The 14,475-nt window shown below is 40.6% G+C and overlaps 2 protein-coding genes and 1 long non-coding RNA gene across 3 annotated transcripts; 1 reads left to right on the forward strand and 2 right to left on the reverse strand.

The window, feature by feature from the left end:
• Positions 1 to 137: 137 nt before the first annotated feature.
• On the forward strand, positions 138 to 2,770 carry oip5 (opa interacting protein 5). Its single transcript, XM_020097959.2, has 5 exons — positions 138 to 1,271; positions 1,801 to 1,867; positions 1,997 to 2,119; positions 2,365 to 2,446; positions 2,531 to 2,770. Exons 1-5 carry the CDS (start codon positions 1,097 to 1,099, stop codon positions 2,621 to 2,623), a joined length of 540 nt encoding a protein of 179 aa, XP_019953518.2. The 5' UTR covers positions 138 to 1,096; the 3' UTR covers positions 2,624 to 2,770.
• A 487-nt stretch (positions 2,771 to 3,257) lies between these two features.
• On the reverse strand, positions 3,258 to 7,222 carry LOC138412219 (uncharacterized). Its single transcript, XR_011244709.1, has 2 exons — positions 6,910 to 7,222; positions 3,258 to 6,500 (listed from the first exon to the last, which is right to left on the reverse strand). It is a non-coding gene; the product is annotated as an uncharacterized lncRNA (long non-coding RNA).
• A 936-nt stretch (positions 7,223 to 8,158) lies between these two features.
• Positions 8,159 to 14,380, reverse strand: chp1 (calcineurin-like EF-hand protein 1). The gene is made up of 7 exons (XM_020097958.2): positions 14,042 to 14,380; positions 13,063 to 13,135; positions 12,166 to 12,246; positions 11,508 to 11,635; positions 11,316 to 11,377; positions 9,970 to 10,092; positions 8,159 to 9,761 (listed from the first exon to the last, which is right to left on the reverse strand). Exons 1-7 carry the CDS (start codon positions 14,106 to 14,108, stop codon positions 9,708 to 9,710), a joined length of 588 nt encoding a protein of 195 aa, XP_019953517.1. The 5' UTR covers positions 14,109 to 14,380; the 3' UTR covers positions 8,159 to 9,707.
• Positions 14,381 to 14,475: the final 95 nt, after the last annotated feature.

The following is a 14,475-nucleotide window of genomic DNA, read 5'->3' on the forward strand; positions in this document are numbered from 1 at the left end:
AAGTGCGTAAGAGCCAATCAGAGCGGAGATGGACATTTTCATGGTGCGTTCACGTGGTGTCGGAATAACCGGGCACGAGCTGGAACCACCAGAGGGGATTTTTGTAGAATTACACAATTTAGAAAAATTACTTTTTCACAATCACGTCTTTTCTATGCAGCGAATTAAAGGTTCAGTGTGTACGAGTGAGGCGAAATGGATCCATTGGCAGAAATTGAATGTACAATAATCCTAGTGATGTTTACCTTAGAATGGGCCTTTTAGATTTAAATACTTTACATTTAAACACTTTTTATTTAAATCAGAAGTGGCTCCTCTCTGTAGAGGCCGCCATGTTTTGTTTTTTTACAGTATCCCAGACTGGACAAAGTGAACATCTTTTGAGTTTTTATGACAACTGAAGTTTACCACAGATTCTCTTCCAGGGTGAGGGGAGGGGTATTCAGCTGCAACACGATACTTCACCACTAGATGTCACTCAATTCCACACGCTGAACCTTTAAGGAACATCACAACCTTCAACTCATTTTTCAATTCTGTAAAACAATGGTTACAGAATACTCAGATATGTCATCGTCCGGAATAGTCATGTTAATGTTAATCTATTACATAATACATACATTGTATATTTAGCTAATCTATGCATTCATTTATTTAATCTATATATTTATTTATCTAATCTATATATTTATTTATCTAATCTATATATTTATTTATCTAATCTATCATTTTATCCATGCATTATGTTTCCTCCTCGATGAGGATGTGGTCTGACCATAGACTGTGGGTCTGACGCACACTCCGGTGCAGCAGGGGGCGGTAATGCACCGGAAGCTGGATGCCCAGTTATGCTTAAACTTGAAGAAAAGAAGAAGAGGTGCATGTTTTAAAAGTGGCACTTTTTCTCTCAGACTTGTTTTTGTTTATTCTTCGCTTCTGTGGTTTTGACCACGTGTTCACATCGACACCTCGCAGCGGTGACTGTGGTGAGAACGAACAACTGGAGGACGGGACCTGCTGCTGTTTCCAATCCCCGGAGTTCAAACTCCTCTCGGCGGGACCGGCACCGAGCAGGACTCCGTCGAACTCCTCCGACATGGAGTTCGATGACAGCGTGTTGACGCGGCGTGTGGACGGTGGTAAAGCGGGAACAGAAGAGGCACGAGGCGGGCCACACATGACCCTCCACTGCACACAGTGTAACTCCGTCATGGCGGACTCCCTCAGCATCTGTGGGGAGATCACATGTATGAAGCTGATCATGTGTCTGAGTGAGTTCACACACACACACACACACACACACACACACACACACACACACACACAGTTTGTTTATGTGATGGAAACAGTAGGAATCCCACCTGGTGTGTGTCTCTGTTGTGATGGTTGAGTTGTGGCAGATAAACAATATTAGATACACAATATTTCGTCAAACACATTCAAAACAGATTTTGTATTAATTTTAGGAAATGGATAAAAGTGCTGTTACACAGAACAATGTTATTAGTTTAGTTTTTCCCCCACTTATCTGTTCTCCTCTGTCCATGGAGGGGTGGGTGAACACTTTTGGAGTTTCAGGGGTTAAACAGTGTTGGGTCTTTCTTCATACATCTTGATTTGCCTGAATTACGGAAAACATGCTGCTTAAATGACAAAATACTAAAACAGAGATGGTGTCAGTGGTAGTTTCTCACTAACATACCACTTTAGAATGTTATATTCTATATTGTTGTTATCCTTTCTGCGATGATTTGTCCCAGATAATCCCACACGTTGACACTGCTTCTTGTCTGTCTTCAGGAGTAACCACTGATGTTGTCATCAGTTCTGCAAAGGAGTCAGGACATAAAGGAGAAATGGCAAATTGGTGAGTGGATGCAGACTTCACAAAATGTCTTTATGACACATAAACACGTAAATCCTCCATCTTGTACTCACCCACACTATTGACTGTTAGTAAGGAACATATTTTTATTCCACTCTTGTGTAATTTCAGCATCTTCAGTTCTCTAAAGTGTCGTGGCTGCCGCTCTTCTGTGGGCAAAGTTATTCACTCGGCTCCGTCGCGTTGGGCCTCGTTTCGCTCCCTCTTTCTCCTCCACAAATCAAACATCACTTGGTAAGCCCTGCAGCGTCTGCTGAGCACACGAGCATATTGACGTTCTGTGTACAGGTTTACCGAAGCCCGGAGAGGCTAAACTAAACAAAGTGCCTTGTGAGTGTTGTCCGTTGCATGAATTGATTTTAGAGATGAAACACACATTTTGTTTTTGAAGGGATTGATTTCCAATCTTTGTATACCAATAAAATAATTGCACACAACATTAATTATTAAAATCTCTCTTTTCTAATTTCTCTATGCAGTTATGTCCTCGACAGCAGGTCGATGGTGAAAGCTTCCACAATCACATTAGATCTGAAGCCTCTCAGAGAAAACATTGATGAGGTGAGAACAACATGTAACTGATTATAATCTAATTCTTATCTTTACATGTTAATCTCATGTTTTGTTTTTTTATTTCCACGGCAGGTGAGAAAGCAGTTTGAGGTGCAGCTGGATCAGATGTTGTGTGTAAAGAGCAGACTGGCTGACCGGAGTGTTACCAGCGACTTGGGGAAGTAGTCTCGACTGCACCTCGTCCGGGGAAAAGGCTCCACGTGCTCTTCAGTCTGCTGCCTCTTGTAGGCTGGTGTGCGTTGTATATATTTATTGTTTTCTTTGTTGTGGTGTTTTCATGTTTTCATTAAATGGCTTTTGATAATTCAGGTATTATTGTCTCTGTCTATGTTTCTGCAGCTGGTCCACTCACTTGTTTCTAAAAGATTCTGGTTCATATAAAGTGATGAACCCGCTGATAACGTGCACAAGCAATTTATAAAATAAAAGAGAGATTTCTTACTTCAGATATTGTCAACAATGATGGTTAATGATTATATTAAGAAAATAGAATTCCATCTGTCCCATACCGAGAATAAAATCTATTAACTCCCAACTTGCTAACTCTCTTTACACAAAATGTCAAACCATTCATTTGAAATTGAGCCACGTTCAGAGCTGACAAAAAATATTTTCCCCCTCATGGAATCGATCTAAGAATAATTTGTTCCCTTTTTTCAGTAATAATGAGTTTTGTGGCTCTAAATTTGCATTAAAGTTAGTGAAGCTATGGACTTTTTCTCTTACTGCAAAATCAATTATTTCCACAACGTTAATCCTTCATACACTCAAACTGTTAGTAAACATCAACACCCAGTCGTCCGATTGGCACCATGCTGCATTTTATTGCTTAATTTCTGATACAGATTCTTTTTTTTTTTTTTTTTGTTGATACAAAACCAGACAAGAGGCTTACACATAATAAGCATGCCCACTTCCTCCGTCTGAAGTGCATAGTTTCTACACAGTCCACCCCCTCGGTGGAAAAGTTGATCAACAAAGTAACGTCATTAATCTTACCCAGGATTATATGTTTCTTTTTTTTCATGGGAACAAAGGTTGATCAGGGTTGTTCAGCTGCACGGTGGCATTGCTGCCGTGGTCATGTTTGACACAGCAGAGAGTGAGAGCAGAAACACTCCGTTATTTCTTTTTGGTGCTGCACATTCTGTGGAAACCACGACCGACGATCAAAACTACTTCAACGTTCGTCATGTAGAATCAAACAACCGTCCCCCAAAGTTGTCCCCTTGTCACAGAACACCTGACATGAACATTTCAATATCCTAATTACACTCATTCACATTACAAAGTTGGATTATTGCATGCAATACAAATCATTCTTTATTCTGCTTAGTCATGCATATTTTTTAAACCCATATATTCAAGTTGCTAGACGCCTACTTGCTTATAAATTGCGATTATAAATCCCCACAAAGAGCAGTACAGGGTTTTTAGTTTACAGTTTTCAAGACAGGACGGGGATGATGATGGTGCAAGTCAGTACATAGAGAGAAAGTGCCTTTCAAACAAGTGTCAAGTTGGTTCAGTGAGTACTTCACAGCTACAGAGTCACTGAAAATCTAGATTTCTATAGGAATAGGGTTTAGTGGATGTAAAATGCTACAAGAATTAAAATTTAAAGCATCTCTCATCATGTACCGATTGGTTTAAATTATTGTTTTTTGTGTTGAAAAAATACAAGTCAGGGAAAATAGTCTCTGAAAAATATAAGAGTTAAGGTAAACTTGTCGATGTAAATACTGTTATGCTACAGCAGTCCTCACATACACCTAGTTCTGCAGGAAGTATCCCAAACCTTACGAAGCGATACTGTATTCTAAAGCTAAACGACTCGCCAAAAGAGTGACCGATAGATATATGCTACAACAAGCGTTGAGAGGTGGTGATGGTCCTTTCCACGGGACGTTACAGAATCCTTTGAACACTTACACCCTGGCACTGAACTCATGCATTATTGTAGGTTATTGCTTCTAAAACTCTAATCAAATACAATTCTATGGATTGAATTATAACACTTTGAATCCCAAAACCATGAGGTATTATATACAATGAATGTCATGGTGAGATCTTAATTCTACCACTAGAACACCACCTCGGATCCCTGCCAATTAGATCCTAATCCAGGATGAGCGTAATACTCGGTCATTGTCACGTCCGAGACTTTTTGGTTGTCATTCAAAAATGACCTAATTCTTTTGAAGCTTTTGGCGCATGACAATATGTGAGGATATCTCTAAGGCTTTTTAAAAAGATAAAAATCCTAAGAGTGCACAGCAGGTCTGTAAAACAACACTAACTTATATTGGGCATATATGTCTATGTGAGATAAATTGAATCAATACTTTATAACTGCATATCTTGAAGGAACAAAGAGGTGGTTTTGCATTTGTTTTCAGGCAAAGCTGTATCTCGACGTGGTGTCTTTAAAGATTTAGAACGTCAGTCTTTGACTGAACTGAAATGGTTTCTCTAGTTTTGAGCTCCAGGTTAGTCTGGTAAACTGATTTCACTATTCGTCATAAAGCAAGCATCACTACTGGTCATGCATGGCTACAATACTGCTGGCACCACAGTCCCGCTAAATAGGCTAATTAATGCACATGAGTCTATACATATCTTAATGGAAGACATTGGTGATTTTGTTGCTTTCAAACAACTTGTCACTTGTTTATACAATATACAGTTTGGTCAACAACATGACAGTTAAGATCAAATATTGCACAAATCCCGAAAAATTTGATTTTTAAAAGTAAATCTTATAAAAAAAAAAAAAAATGTGGAAAGAATAAAATGGGGCCAGGGTTTCCTTCATGTAAGAACCAATGCGAGGTGCTATTTCAGCACTGGTGTCTCTCGACTTACTGGACACGTCAAAAAGCTGCGTGGAGACATAATGATGCTTTTAGCTGATGTTTAGTCTCGTGATTCATGGAATGAAAGGAATCAAATCATCAATTCTGTCTCTAGTGGCAGAATGTAAACATGATGTGGACATACATCTCTTACAGGGAAGAATGAGAGCGAACGTTAACGGGGAACAAAATGAGAACATAAGCAGACAAATGGTTTTTTTAAGGGGGAAAGGAGAAATAAAGAAATCTGGATTAGACTTGTGGGATCAAAGACACATTTTATAAGTTTCCATATTTTGGGGATCTCAAGTCACAAGGGCAGTGTCACTAATTTAGTCTCTACCTGCAATTTCCTTCAGAACAGATGCATAGGAGACCACGGTTCGAGTGAGTTACTCAAAATGGCTGAAATGAAAAGTAAATGTGTATCATGAGCTTGTGTAGTTTTTCTCCTGTTCACCAGTCGACGGCCTCACGTGTTGATCCACCACCACTAAAACCAAACTTATCCAGGACCAATATTTAAGACTGCCGTGGTACTTGACAACCAATAAGCCTCACGTACGGCTCACACTCGTCTTTCACTCCTGTTGGACTCGTTACGGCACTGAGGTAGTGCAAACAATAAAAGAACTCCCTGTGAGTCTAAATTAATCACAGGCCTTGATCTTTGCTACAGTATCTTGTGTCTTCACCTTCTTTGCAGAATAGAGGAGCAGCTGATTTGTTCATTATCAACCTGCTCTTGTCCTATTACACTGGGAAAACTTGGTGACTACGTTTACATGTGAACCTGGAAATGATCTCGAGTGAAAATCCCCAAATCACAGAGACTTTCAGACAAATACAGCCAGAGTAGAAACTCCAGGTCACATGTAGACGCAGTCAGTGGGATGCAGGTCAATCTTGGACCGTGTCCTCAGTGATGATCATACAGCAGAAGCGGGCCAGGAAGAAAGGGGAGGCTGTGGAGGAGAGAGGACTATAATGTCCCAGCTACAGTGTGAAGGAGAGCACCAGTGTCCCAAAATCCCAAAAGAGATCATCGTGTCAGTGACGCTTCATTCTCTACCTCCACTGATCTCTGTGGCGGTGGTGGTGGGAGTCATCTGTCCGTGGTGCCAGGGCTCACCTGAAGGTGGATGTTCCTGCAGTCCTGGCTTCAGCTGGTTTCTCATCTGCATCATCTGGAAAACCCATCGTAGAATAAATGCATGTGTTACTTCCACATTATTCAACCGAAGTGAAGTTATTCAGAGTCTGCCACTCGTCAGTGGTGATGGAACTTTCACCGAAGCATTGAACTGCAGCAGGTTCATCACTCTTCTGGGTCCACTGGAAACATTTCCTCTGTTGTTTTTACTATTTGCAGCTTTTCTGTTCCGTGTTTTCTGTTTTTGTACGCATCTTGTTATCTCTCAGCATACACATAAATATAATCTCTGGGTTTTACTCACACAACATGTCAGACAGACAGACTCCTGGGTCTCAAACAGAAATGAAATAGAATAATCGATCAACTATCAGTATGTTCATGCAGCAGTGAGCTGAGGAGGAGGAGGAGGAAGAGGAGGAGGAGGTGTGTGAAGCACTGACCTTGGACTGAGTTGTTGTCTGAGACGCTGCAGATGTTTGAGGTTCGAGCTGCAGCTGCACACAATGGTAAACAGAGGGGGGGGGGGGGGGGGGCTCACCGACACATTCAGCGCTGATTCCCGGGAAACCTCCGGGACGAGGAGCTGCACCGGCCGGGGACACGTTAGGAAAACACCCCGCAGACCTCCGGACGCTCTCCTCTCCGCTCCATCCCGCCGGAGAGGAGAGGAGAAGCTCCCCTCGTCCCCCGCTCCTCGTCCCCTCCGCCCTACGCCATCTTGGCTCCGCTACTACGAGCCCGAGCGGGATTTGTGCTGGAGAGCTGTCAATCAAAGCCACAGCCCGCCCCGGAAGTACAGTTATCAATCAAAATAAAACTTCGACGCAACCGGATCTCAGGTGATGATCAGAAAATAAGAGAATGAGGTGAAGGTTGTATAATCTAAGGTAGATAAAATTAAACATGCAGGAGCTAATGCTAACGTGTTCTAAAGTATAGAAAGAGAGATCTACACACATGTTAACTAACAAGGCCTGTTAGCGATATGCTAGGTGAATTCACGGTGGAGCAAGTTTGTAGTTTGTTAACTGAAAATTCAACGTTCAATTCTTTTATCATCTTAAAGGTTCAGTGTGTAGAAGTTAGTGACATCTAGTGGTGAAGTGTCATGTTGCAGCTGCACCTCACAAAAAAGTGTTGAGACTGTAAAAAACATGGCGGCCTTATACTCACGGATAAATATAAATCTAAAAAATTAAAAATCCCTATCTTGCAATATTAAAGAAAGTAATTTTTGTGGATCTTATACATGAGTCTTTCAGGTAAAATCAATTTGAGTTATTAATAAATTTGGCAGATTAACAACCAGCTTCCCATGGATTAGATCTTCTGATCCTAAAACCAGTCTCATCCTTTAAAGCCCTCAAATCGTGCAGTCACAGACTTGTTCTCCACTGAAGCTACAAAAGGTGCAAGGTGTTGAAAAACATGTTTTCTGTTTTATTCAGTGCTTCTATTGAGCTGACTTGTTCTGTACGTGTTCACGAAATAAGTCATAATCCTCTGAAACATTGTGTAAAGGTAGAACTACTTATTAATTGTATTAATCACAGACAGCTGTATAATTAGTGGGTTTTGCAAGTCACAGATTTGAGTCTCACCGTCTGACCTGGACCTCACATGTCAAGAGTCCATAAATCAAAACAAATACCCAGAATATAAAGTAACACAATAAATGATGCAAAGAAAGCATGGCACTTGTTTTATTCAAATCAAATTCATGTTTCATTTTGAATACGTAGACCAACATCACACAATGATTAATAACATGGTTGGGCTGTATTTCCTGGGCTCCTCTGCTGGAGGGTGTTCAGGTAATGATTCAACAAACTCCCATTAATCAAACATTTTCAACTGAATCTCACATACATTAGCCCCGTTCATATACTAATGCATCAGATTCTCTCGGTGCATAAATCAACACACATTATTTTCTGGCCGCAGTGAGACACATGATATTAACGGAAGCGTAGCTTGTTATATGGAGCACAGCACTTGACACCGTTACACAGGGAATTAAATCTTTGCGAGATAAACTTTTTGAAAGCAGGCCACACTGGCAGTTATAACTTTCAACTATTTTTACCTCCTACAAGGACGTCAGGTTGTCACCATTTGTTAGTTTACACACAAACATGTTAAAGATTTCCATGAAACTTGGTGGGAGGATGTGATGTGTGTCACTTTCTTTAACATGGTGAGATTTCACTCAATGGAAACATTACAAGTTATTGAAAGTAACAAATTTAACCCAGGAGGAAAAATAAAACACACAAACATGGACGTGGTTCCTGTTTACTGTTGACAAAATAACTTACAAAGGACAAACAAAGCCATGGCACTTCAGTGAGTAAAACAGAACGAATCTGTGGAGCAGCTTCTGCTTTGATTTGAGGGACAAACTGAGAGCCAGCTGCTCTGACTTGTTCTGCCACAGGTCAGAGAAAAGGAGTCATAAGATCATGTTAGCATCAAAAACACTGGCTGTTCTGAAGTGGAATCCAACGTGTGTCACTTTGAACCATTGTATATTTGTAAAGACAAAGACATAGCATCTACTGAATATCCAGAGAACAGCATGAATATATATATATATATATTTATATATATATATATATATATATATATATATATATATATATATATATATATATATATATAAAATTCTAAAAAGGTCTCTAATAAATAAGCCATTATTTGAAAAAAGAAAAAAAAAAGAAGACTGACTTTAGGGCTGTAACAAAATCAGATTCTTACTGTGAGGAATTGTGACCAAATAATTCATGATTCTAAGATGACAATATCTATAGAAAATAGATTTTTAGAATTTTATTTCTTGGCAAATAAATTTAACTCAAAATACAAAATATTAATACATACTTAGTTGGAGTGTGAACCAGATAGTCACTGCGAAAATAAACAGAAATAATTAGATTTGTTCATTTACACAGTATTAGTATTATCATATAAGTAGTTATTATTACTATGTTATCATTATTTCCTCTTTTAATAACGTGTCAACCCCTAAGTGACATCGTATAAAACAACCCAAGGCACGTTTCCCTTTGTTGACAGAGCAGTGCAGAGGCAGAAACTCAACATCTATGACAAGCTTGACCTAACGCTTGGTCTGACGGTGAGTACTTAGTGTATATGCTGCAGCAGCCTGCTGACACGCTGGAGGAGCTTGTGTCCTGACATCAACTGGCCTGTTGAAGCTCCACGAAAAAAATGAAACTTAGTGCAGGAAGCGGATGCTCATTTTCTGTTCCACATCTACCTTCTCCAACACCTGAGGAAACAATGAAACAGACATTAAATATTGAGAACAGACGGGTTGCACGCTCCATTCAGCCTGTGTGTCACTCATAGTAAATAATCAAAGATATGAGATCCGCATAGATAAAGTCATTCTGTACCAAATGTCGTCAGTAGCAGTATTAAGTACACAGAGAGTCGTATGTGTCAGGTGACTGATACCCTCTGACCACAGAACTCACCTTGATGAATTCATTGAAGGAGATGGAGTTATCTCCGTTGGTGTCGGCCTCCTGTATGGTCCTATCAGCGATGCTGCCGAGCTGTTCATCTGAAATGTTTACACCAACCATCATCCTTAAGACCTGTGAGCGAACAAAAAGTCCTGTTACAGTTCACGAGCATCAGAAAACTGTTTGTGGTGAAGATTAAATACGAGTCGCGATGTCTGCCCAAACAATTTGGTGATTTGTTTTGAAAACAAGTATTTAAGCTCTGCACAAGATAATTTGTGGGTATTTCACTTCAACAGCAGGAAACCACACTTTACTGCAGGAAATACATGATGATAAATAACCGTCAACACTTATTTTGTGAAAAACAGCAAAACAAACTCTGAAATGCATCTTTGGAGTTCCACAGCTTCGTGCATCACGTGACGCAGGTGACACAGAAATGTTTTGTGCAAAACAAGAGCTCTGGGATGAGTCATTTAACCCCCAGCTTACAGCAATTACAGGTCACACAATGTCACTGAAACCCACGCGGCCTCACAGAGGGACAACAAATAACATAGAGGAAGACAAAATACAGGATATGAGACCGTCTGGGAAATTCAACCTGTAGTTAGAGAGATATCACATCATTATCAGCACAAGGGCAAAGTCTCCTCATTGACATCCACATCCTTCTCTCTGAGAAGCACTTTGAAATGGCTATTACACAACAGTATTTGATCCTTTGTCGAGCACAGAATGAAGGGCAAATATTTTCTGAGGTAATAATGGATTTCTACAACACAAATCTGCATGTGAATGGTTCCGAAGCCACCGAGTTCAGCTTCGATTTTTTTTAAAGGTCGTAGAGGTAAAATCAATCAGTGCAACAAAACGTGCAGCGGTGGTTTTCTGTCTTTAACAGAAAATCTACTCTCGGGTTTGTTCACTAAAGTTTGTCAGCAACAATTATGCAAAAACTTCTGAGTAGTAATCAGGTGTATTCAGAGGACAGATATCTATGAGTGTGTGAAATTTGGTGCCTGGTTGATTGAGGTTAAGAGGACTGACCCTGGCGGAGCTGTGCATTCTACTGAGCTCCATTCTAGTTTAATGAATTCCACAGACCGCCCATCAGCAGCGGCAGCCATCTTGATTGTGAACAAAAAAGTGCTTCAGCAGCGAGCGCTCCTCTGCCAGAATATCAAACCCAGCCCAACCAGTTTCAGGATGCACGGAAATCAATCTGAATGGGGGAGGGGTCTTAAATATCCAACTATTCACCACTTGGCTGATTTACTTGTTGCGTGCAGCAACTGTTTCCTCGAACTGTGACAAAGCATCTTGTTTATATGACAAACCCGTCCGCTCACCTGCAGCAGCTCATCCCGGGAGATTTTGTCGTCTCTGTCCAGGTCATACAGACGGAAAGCAACTGGAAAAGAGAAGAAAAACATAAGTCATAGGAGACACAATAAACCCACATTATGAAACCCTCTGGATGCTCATGATACTGGTCACCAGCTCCGCCCGGACACGCCTCTGTGACCGAGCTCTGCACTCACAGAGCAGCTTGTTTGTCCTGCTGTTGAGTGGCTCGCTGACTGCGGCGTTCTTGTTCTTCTCGTTGTCCTCTATGGGTCTGAAGTGAGCTAAAGTTCGCATGAAGCCCCTGAAGTTTACCTGGTCCTCTCTGAAAAACAGACAAAACAAAGAATTTACTATTAATGTCAGAATCTGGATCAGATACACAACACACTGAATCTTTTGTGCTGGCTCATGTTACCTTTAAACAATGGCTGTGTGAGAAAGACAATGCCAACTCAAATAACCCAAAACCATTTCACCAAGGAAAGTTCTTTTCACCTCTATTGTTAAGTTCATCTGAGGCAAACGAGAAAAAAACTGAGCGAAAGAAAGTGAAATCTTTAAAAGCCTCGGCTGAAATTACACTTCTGACTTTTGGGGGATTTAAATGATACCTCTGCAAACATCTGGTTTTTAACTTCCTGACTAATCAAACCGTCAAATACAAAAAACAGGATCTTGCTGATTTATTTTACACAGAATTATGAGAAAGAACTGAGCTTCTCAAGTCTGCAGAGAAGCAGCCACAACTAAAGAGCAGCACGGTGTGGTTTGGCTCTGTGGTGCCTGTGACTCAATAACTTGCGCAAAAAAGATCCCTGAGAGAAAGCAAACCAGTAACTTTGGACAACTCACCCCTCAGGAAAGAATGCATTGATGATTCTGTCTCCCAGAGGGTTAATGGCCAACTCCGGGATCCTCTGGAAATCTTCTCGACTGCAGACGTCAGGAGATAAAATGGGAGTGAGAATGCAACTTGATTAAAAAAATAAACACAATTTAGAAACAGATCTTTGACTTTCATCAACTATAAAAAGATGTGACACACTCATGTCTTTGTTATTATTTAAATTCAGAATTGAAGAAAGAAGAAAAACTTTTGGCAAATAAACATTCTGAGAGATATTTTTAGCAGGGGAAATGTGTGTTGAAATTATGTTTTTTTATTTCATCAGTAGGACCAGAAGTTGATCCAACAACTGGGACGGCTAATGAATGACAGGGAAGTCACCTTGGACATAAATGAGGCTGTACCCGAATGCGTGCTGTGACTTAAAAGCACTGGAGCAAGAACAAGTGGAGCCGAGAACTTGTTATGTGTAAACACAAGAATGAGTTTAACACAAAACTGTACAGAGTTAAAACTCTTTTTTAAATTCTATCCCAGGGGAGACTGATCTGAAAACAAATCTTCTTTGCCAAGTCAAACAGCAAATTCTCAAAGTAAAGTTTAAGCAGCTTCAATGATTAAACCATTTGTTCACCTATTGCTTGTTCTGCTCAGACGATGGGAAGAGTCAACTGCAAGTTAATCAAAGACTAAACAGATGTCACATTGAGGTCTCAATTACTGACTTCATGAAAACTCACTGACTTCATGAAAAGATTTGAGCCACATAACAGAAAATATCCTGTGAGCTGTGGTTGGTTTCAAGTCAAACTGCAGGATGAAGAAACCAGACCAACCAGCCACATCTCCTGGCTGGTGTTTAACTGACTTAATGAGACAATGGTTGATACATGATTTCCTACCTGAGGGTTCCGTTTTCACCTTTATCCAGGCTGGTGAAGCGGCTGTACAGGCGAGTTATCTGACTGTGGGAGACTGTGGGTAAGAAACCAAAGAGACATCGTTTTTTTACAGCTACATGAGAAGATAACAGATATTCTTGTCACCTACATATTGGAAATCAATCAATTATAACAATCGTTTTCAGACGGAGTACTTAAACACTATTACCCACAGTGGTAGAAGAACCCTGATCTTTAAGTTTAGTAAAATAAGAATTTTAAGAAACATAAAAGTAATTGAAATCACATTTGACTAAAAGTCCCACATTTAAAATCTTTCTAAAGTAAACAGTCATTCTCTGCAACATATACCCGAAGCTTCAAAAACAAAATGCATTACATCGGATTGATTACTTACATAACTTTAAATAAATTATAATCAATGATGCATCATGTAAGCATTATTTTATGTTTATGACAATATGTTATATTTCATCATCTGTCCATGTATTGTTATTTCAGATCTCATTTTGTTGTTTGTTGTTAAACTGCAGCTTATTCGGTGAAACTACATGACATACATGTGGCTCTAATGAAACTGTCCTGCAGGAAATCTACCTGGATGAATGTGATCATGGTCAGTTGTTGTTTTTCTCTCGAGGTTTCAGTTTATGGTGGATTAAATGAACAATTCTCCTTTTACTGTTTCCTCATCACCTGTAGGACGGCGGTTTAATGAATAACCGAAACACAGACTCGATCCCACAGAGTCAATTCAACCAGCATTTCTCTCAGAACACGATCGAAACAAACTTCATGGTGGAGTTAAGACAACTTTACATCTAACTGGGTGTTAAACTGAGTGATCAGTTACACAACCGATGTCAATGGTGCCACTTCCCATTGATACCTGATTCTAGGATTTGACTCTGCTCGGATGTAAGTAACGCAATGTTAGCGTGAATGTGTAAACACGCCGATGAGCCTGAGCTCGACTTACAGCCGGTCTCCTTCTTTATCTCCTCGATCTCCTCCTCCCTGAGTAACGTGGACGCTCTGGAGCCCATGGCTGCGCGAGACCGGACAGTTAGCACACGGGCTAACTTGAGGAGCTAACAGCCCGCTGGTGTCGGAGGTCGACGCGGGGAGAAAAACGCGGCGGAGGCTGAAGCCCGGGGCTGTGTCTTCTCCTCCTGAAGCTTCTCTCCTCCTGAAGCTTCTCTCCGCGGCCGCTGAGTGAACTAACTCCGCTTCTCTCCGCTGCGTCGCGTTTTCATGATCGTCTCACGGGTTTCGGTCAATTTGACTTCCTGCTCACACAAACAGGTGGGCGTGTCCTGAACCAGGCCGACCTCCCGCACAAGGACCCCCGCCTGGAGCGTTTAGGTAGCTCATTCCACGCCTGCGCAAAAATATGAAGATTATCACTTGTAT

The sequence above is a fragment of the Paralichthys olivaceus genome, chromosome 12 (genome assembly GCF_024713975.1).
Source record: "Paralichthys olivaceus isolate ysfri-2021 chromosome 12, ASM2471397v2, whole genome shotgun sequence".
In the NCBI taxonomy this organism is placed as follows: domain Eukaryota; kingdom Metazoa; phylum Chordata; class Actinopteri; order Pleuronectiformes; family Paralichthyidae; genus Paralichthys; species Paralichthys olivaceus.

Bases quoted from the DNA above. Each gene is read 5' to 3' on its own strand.
- oip5 (XM_020097959.2), top strand. From the start codon at position 1,097: ATGGAGTTCGATGACAGCGTGTTGACGCGGCGTGTGGACGGTGGTAAA. The intron at 2,120-2,364 runs GTAAGCCCTGCA...TTCTCTATGCAG, and splicing joins CACAAATCAAACATCACTTG to TTATGTCCTCGACAGCAGGT. The intron at 2,447-2,530 runs GTGAGAACAACA...TTTCCACGGCAG, and splicing joins TCAGAGAAAACATTGATGAG to GTGAGAAAGCAGTTTGAGGT.
- chp1 (XM_020097958.2), bottom strand. From the start codon at position 14,108: ATGGGCTCCAGAGCGTCCACGTTACTCAGGGAGGAGGAGATCGAGGAG. The intron at 13,136-14,041 runs GTAAGTCGAGCT...TCTTACCCACAG, and splicing joins GATAAAGAAGGAGACCGGCT to TCTCCCACAGTCAGATAACT. The intron at 9,762-9,969 runs GTGAGTTCTGTG...TTGTTTCCTCAG, and splicing joins CCTTCAATGAATTCATCAAG to GTGTTGGAGAAGGTAGATGT.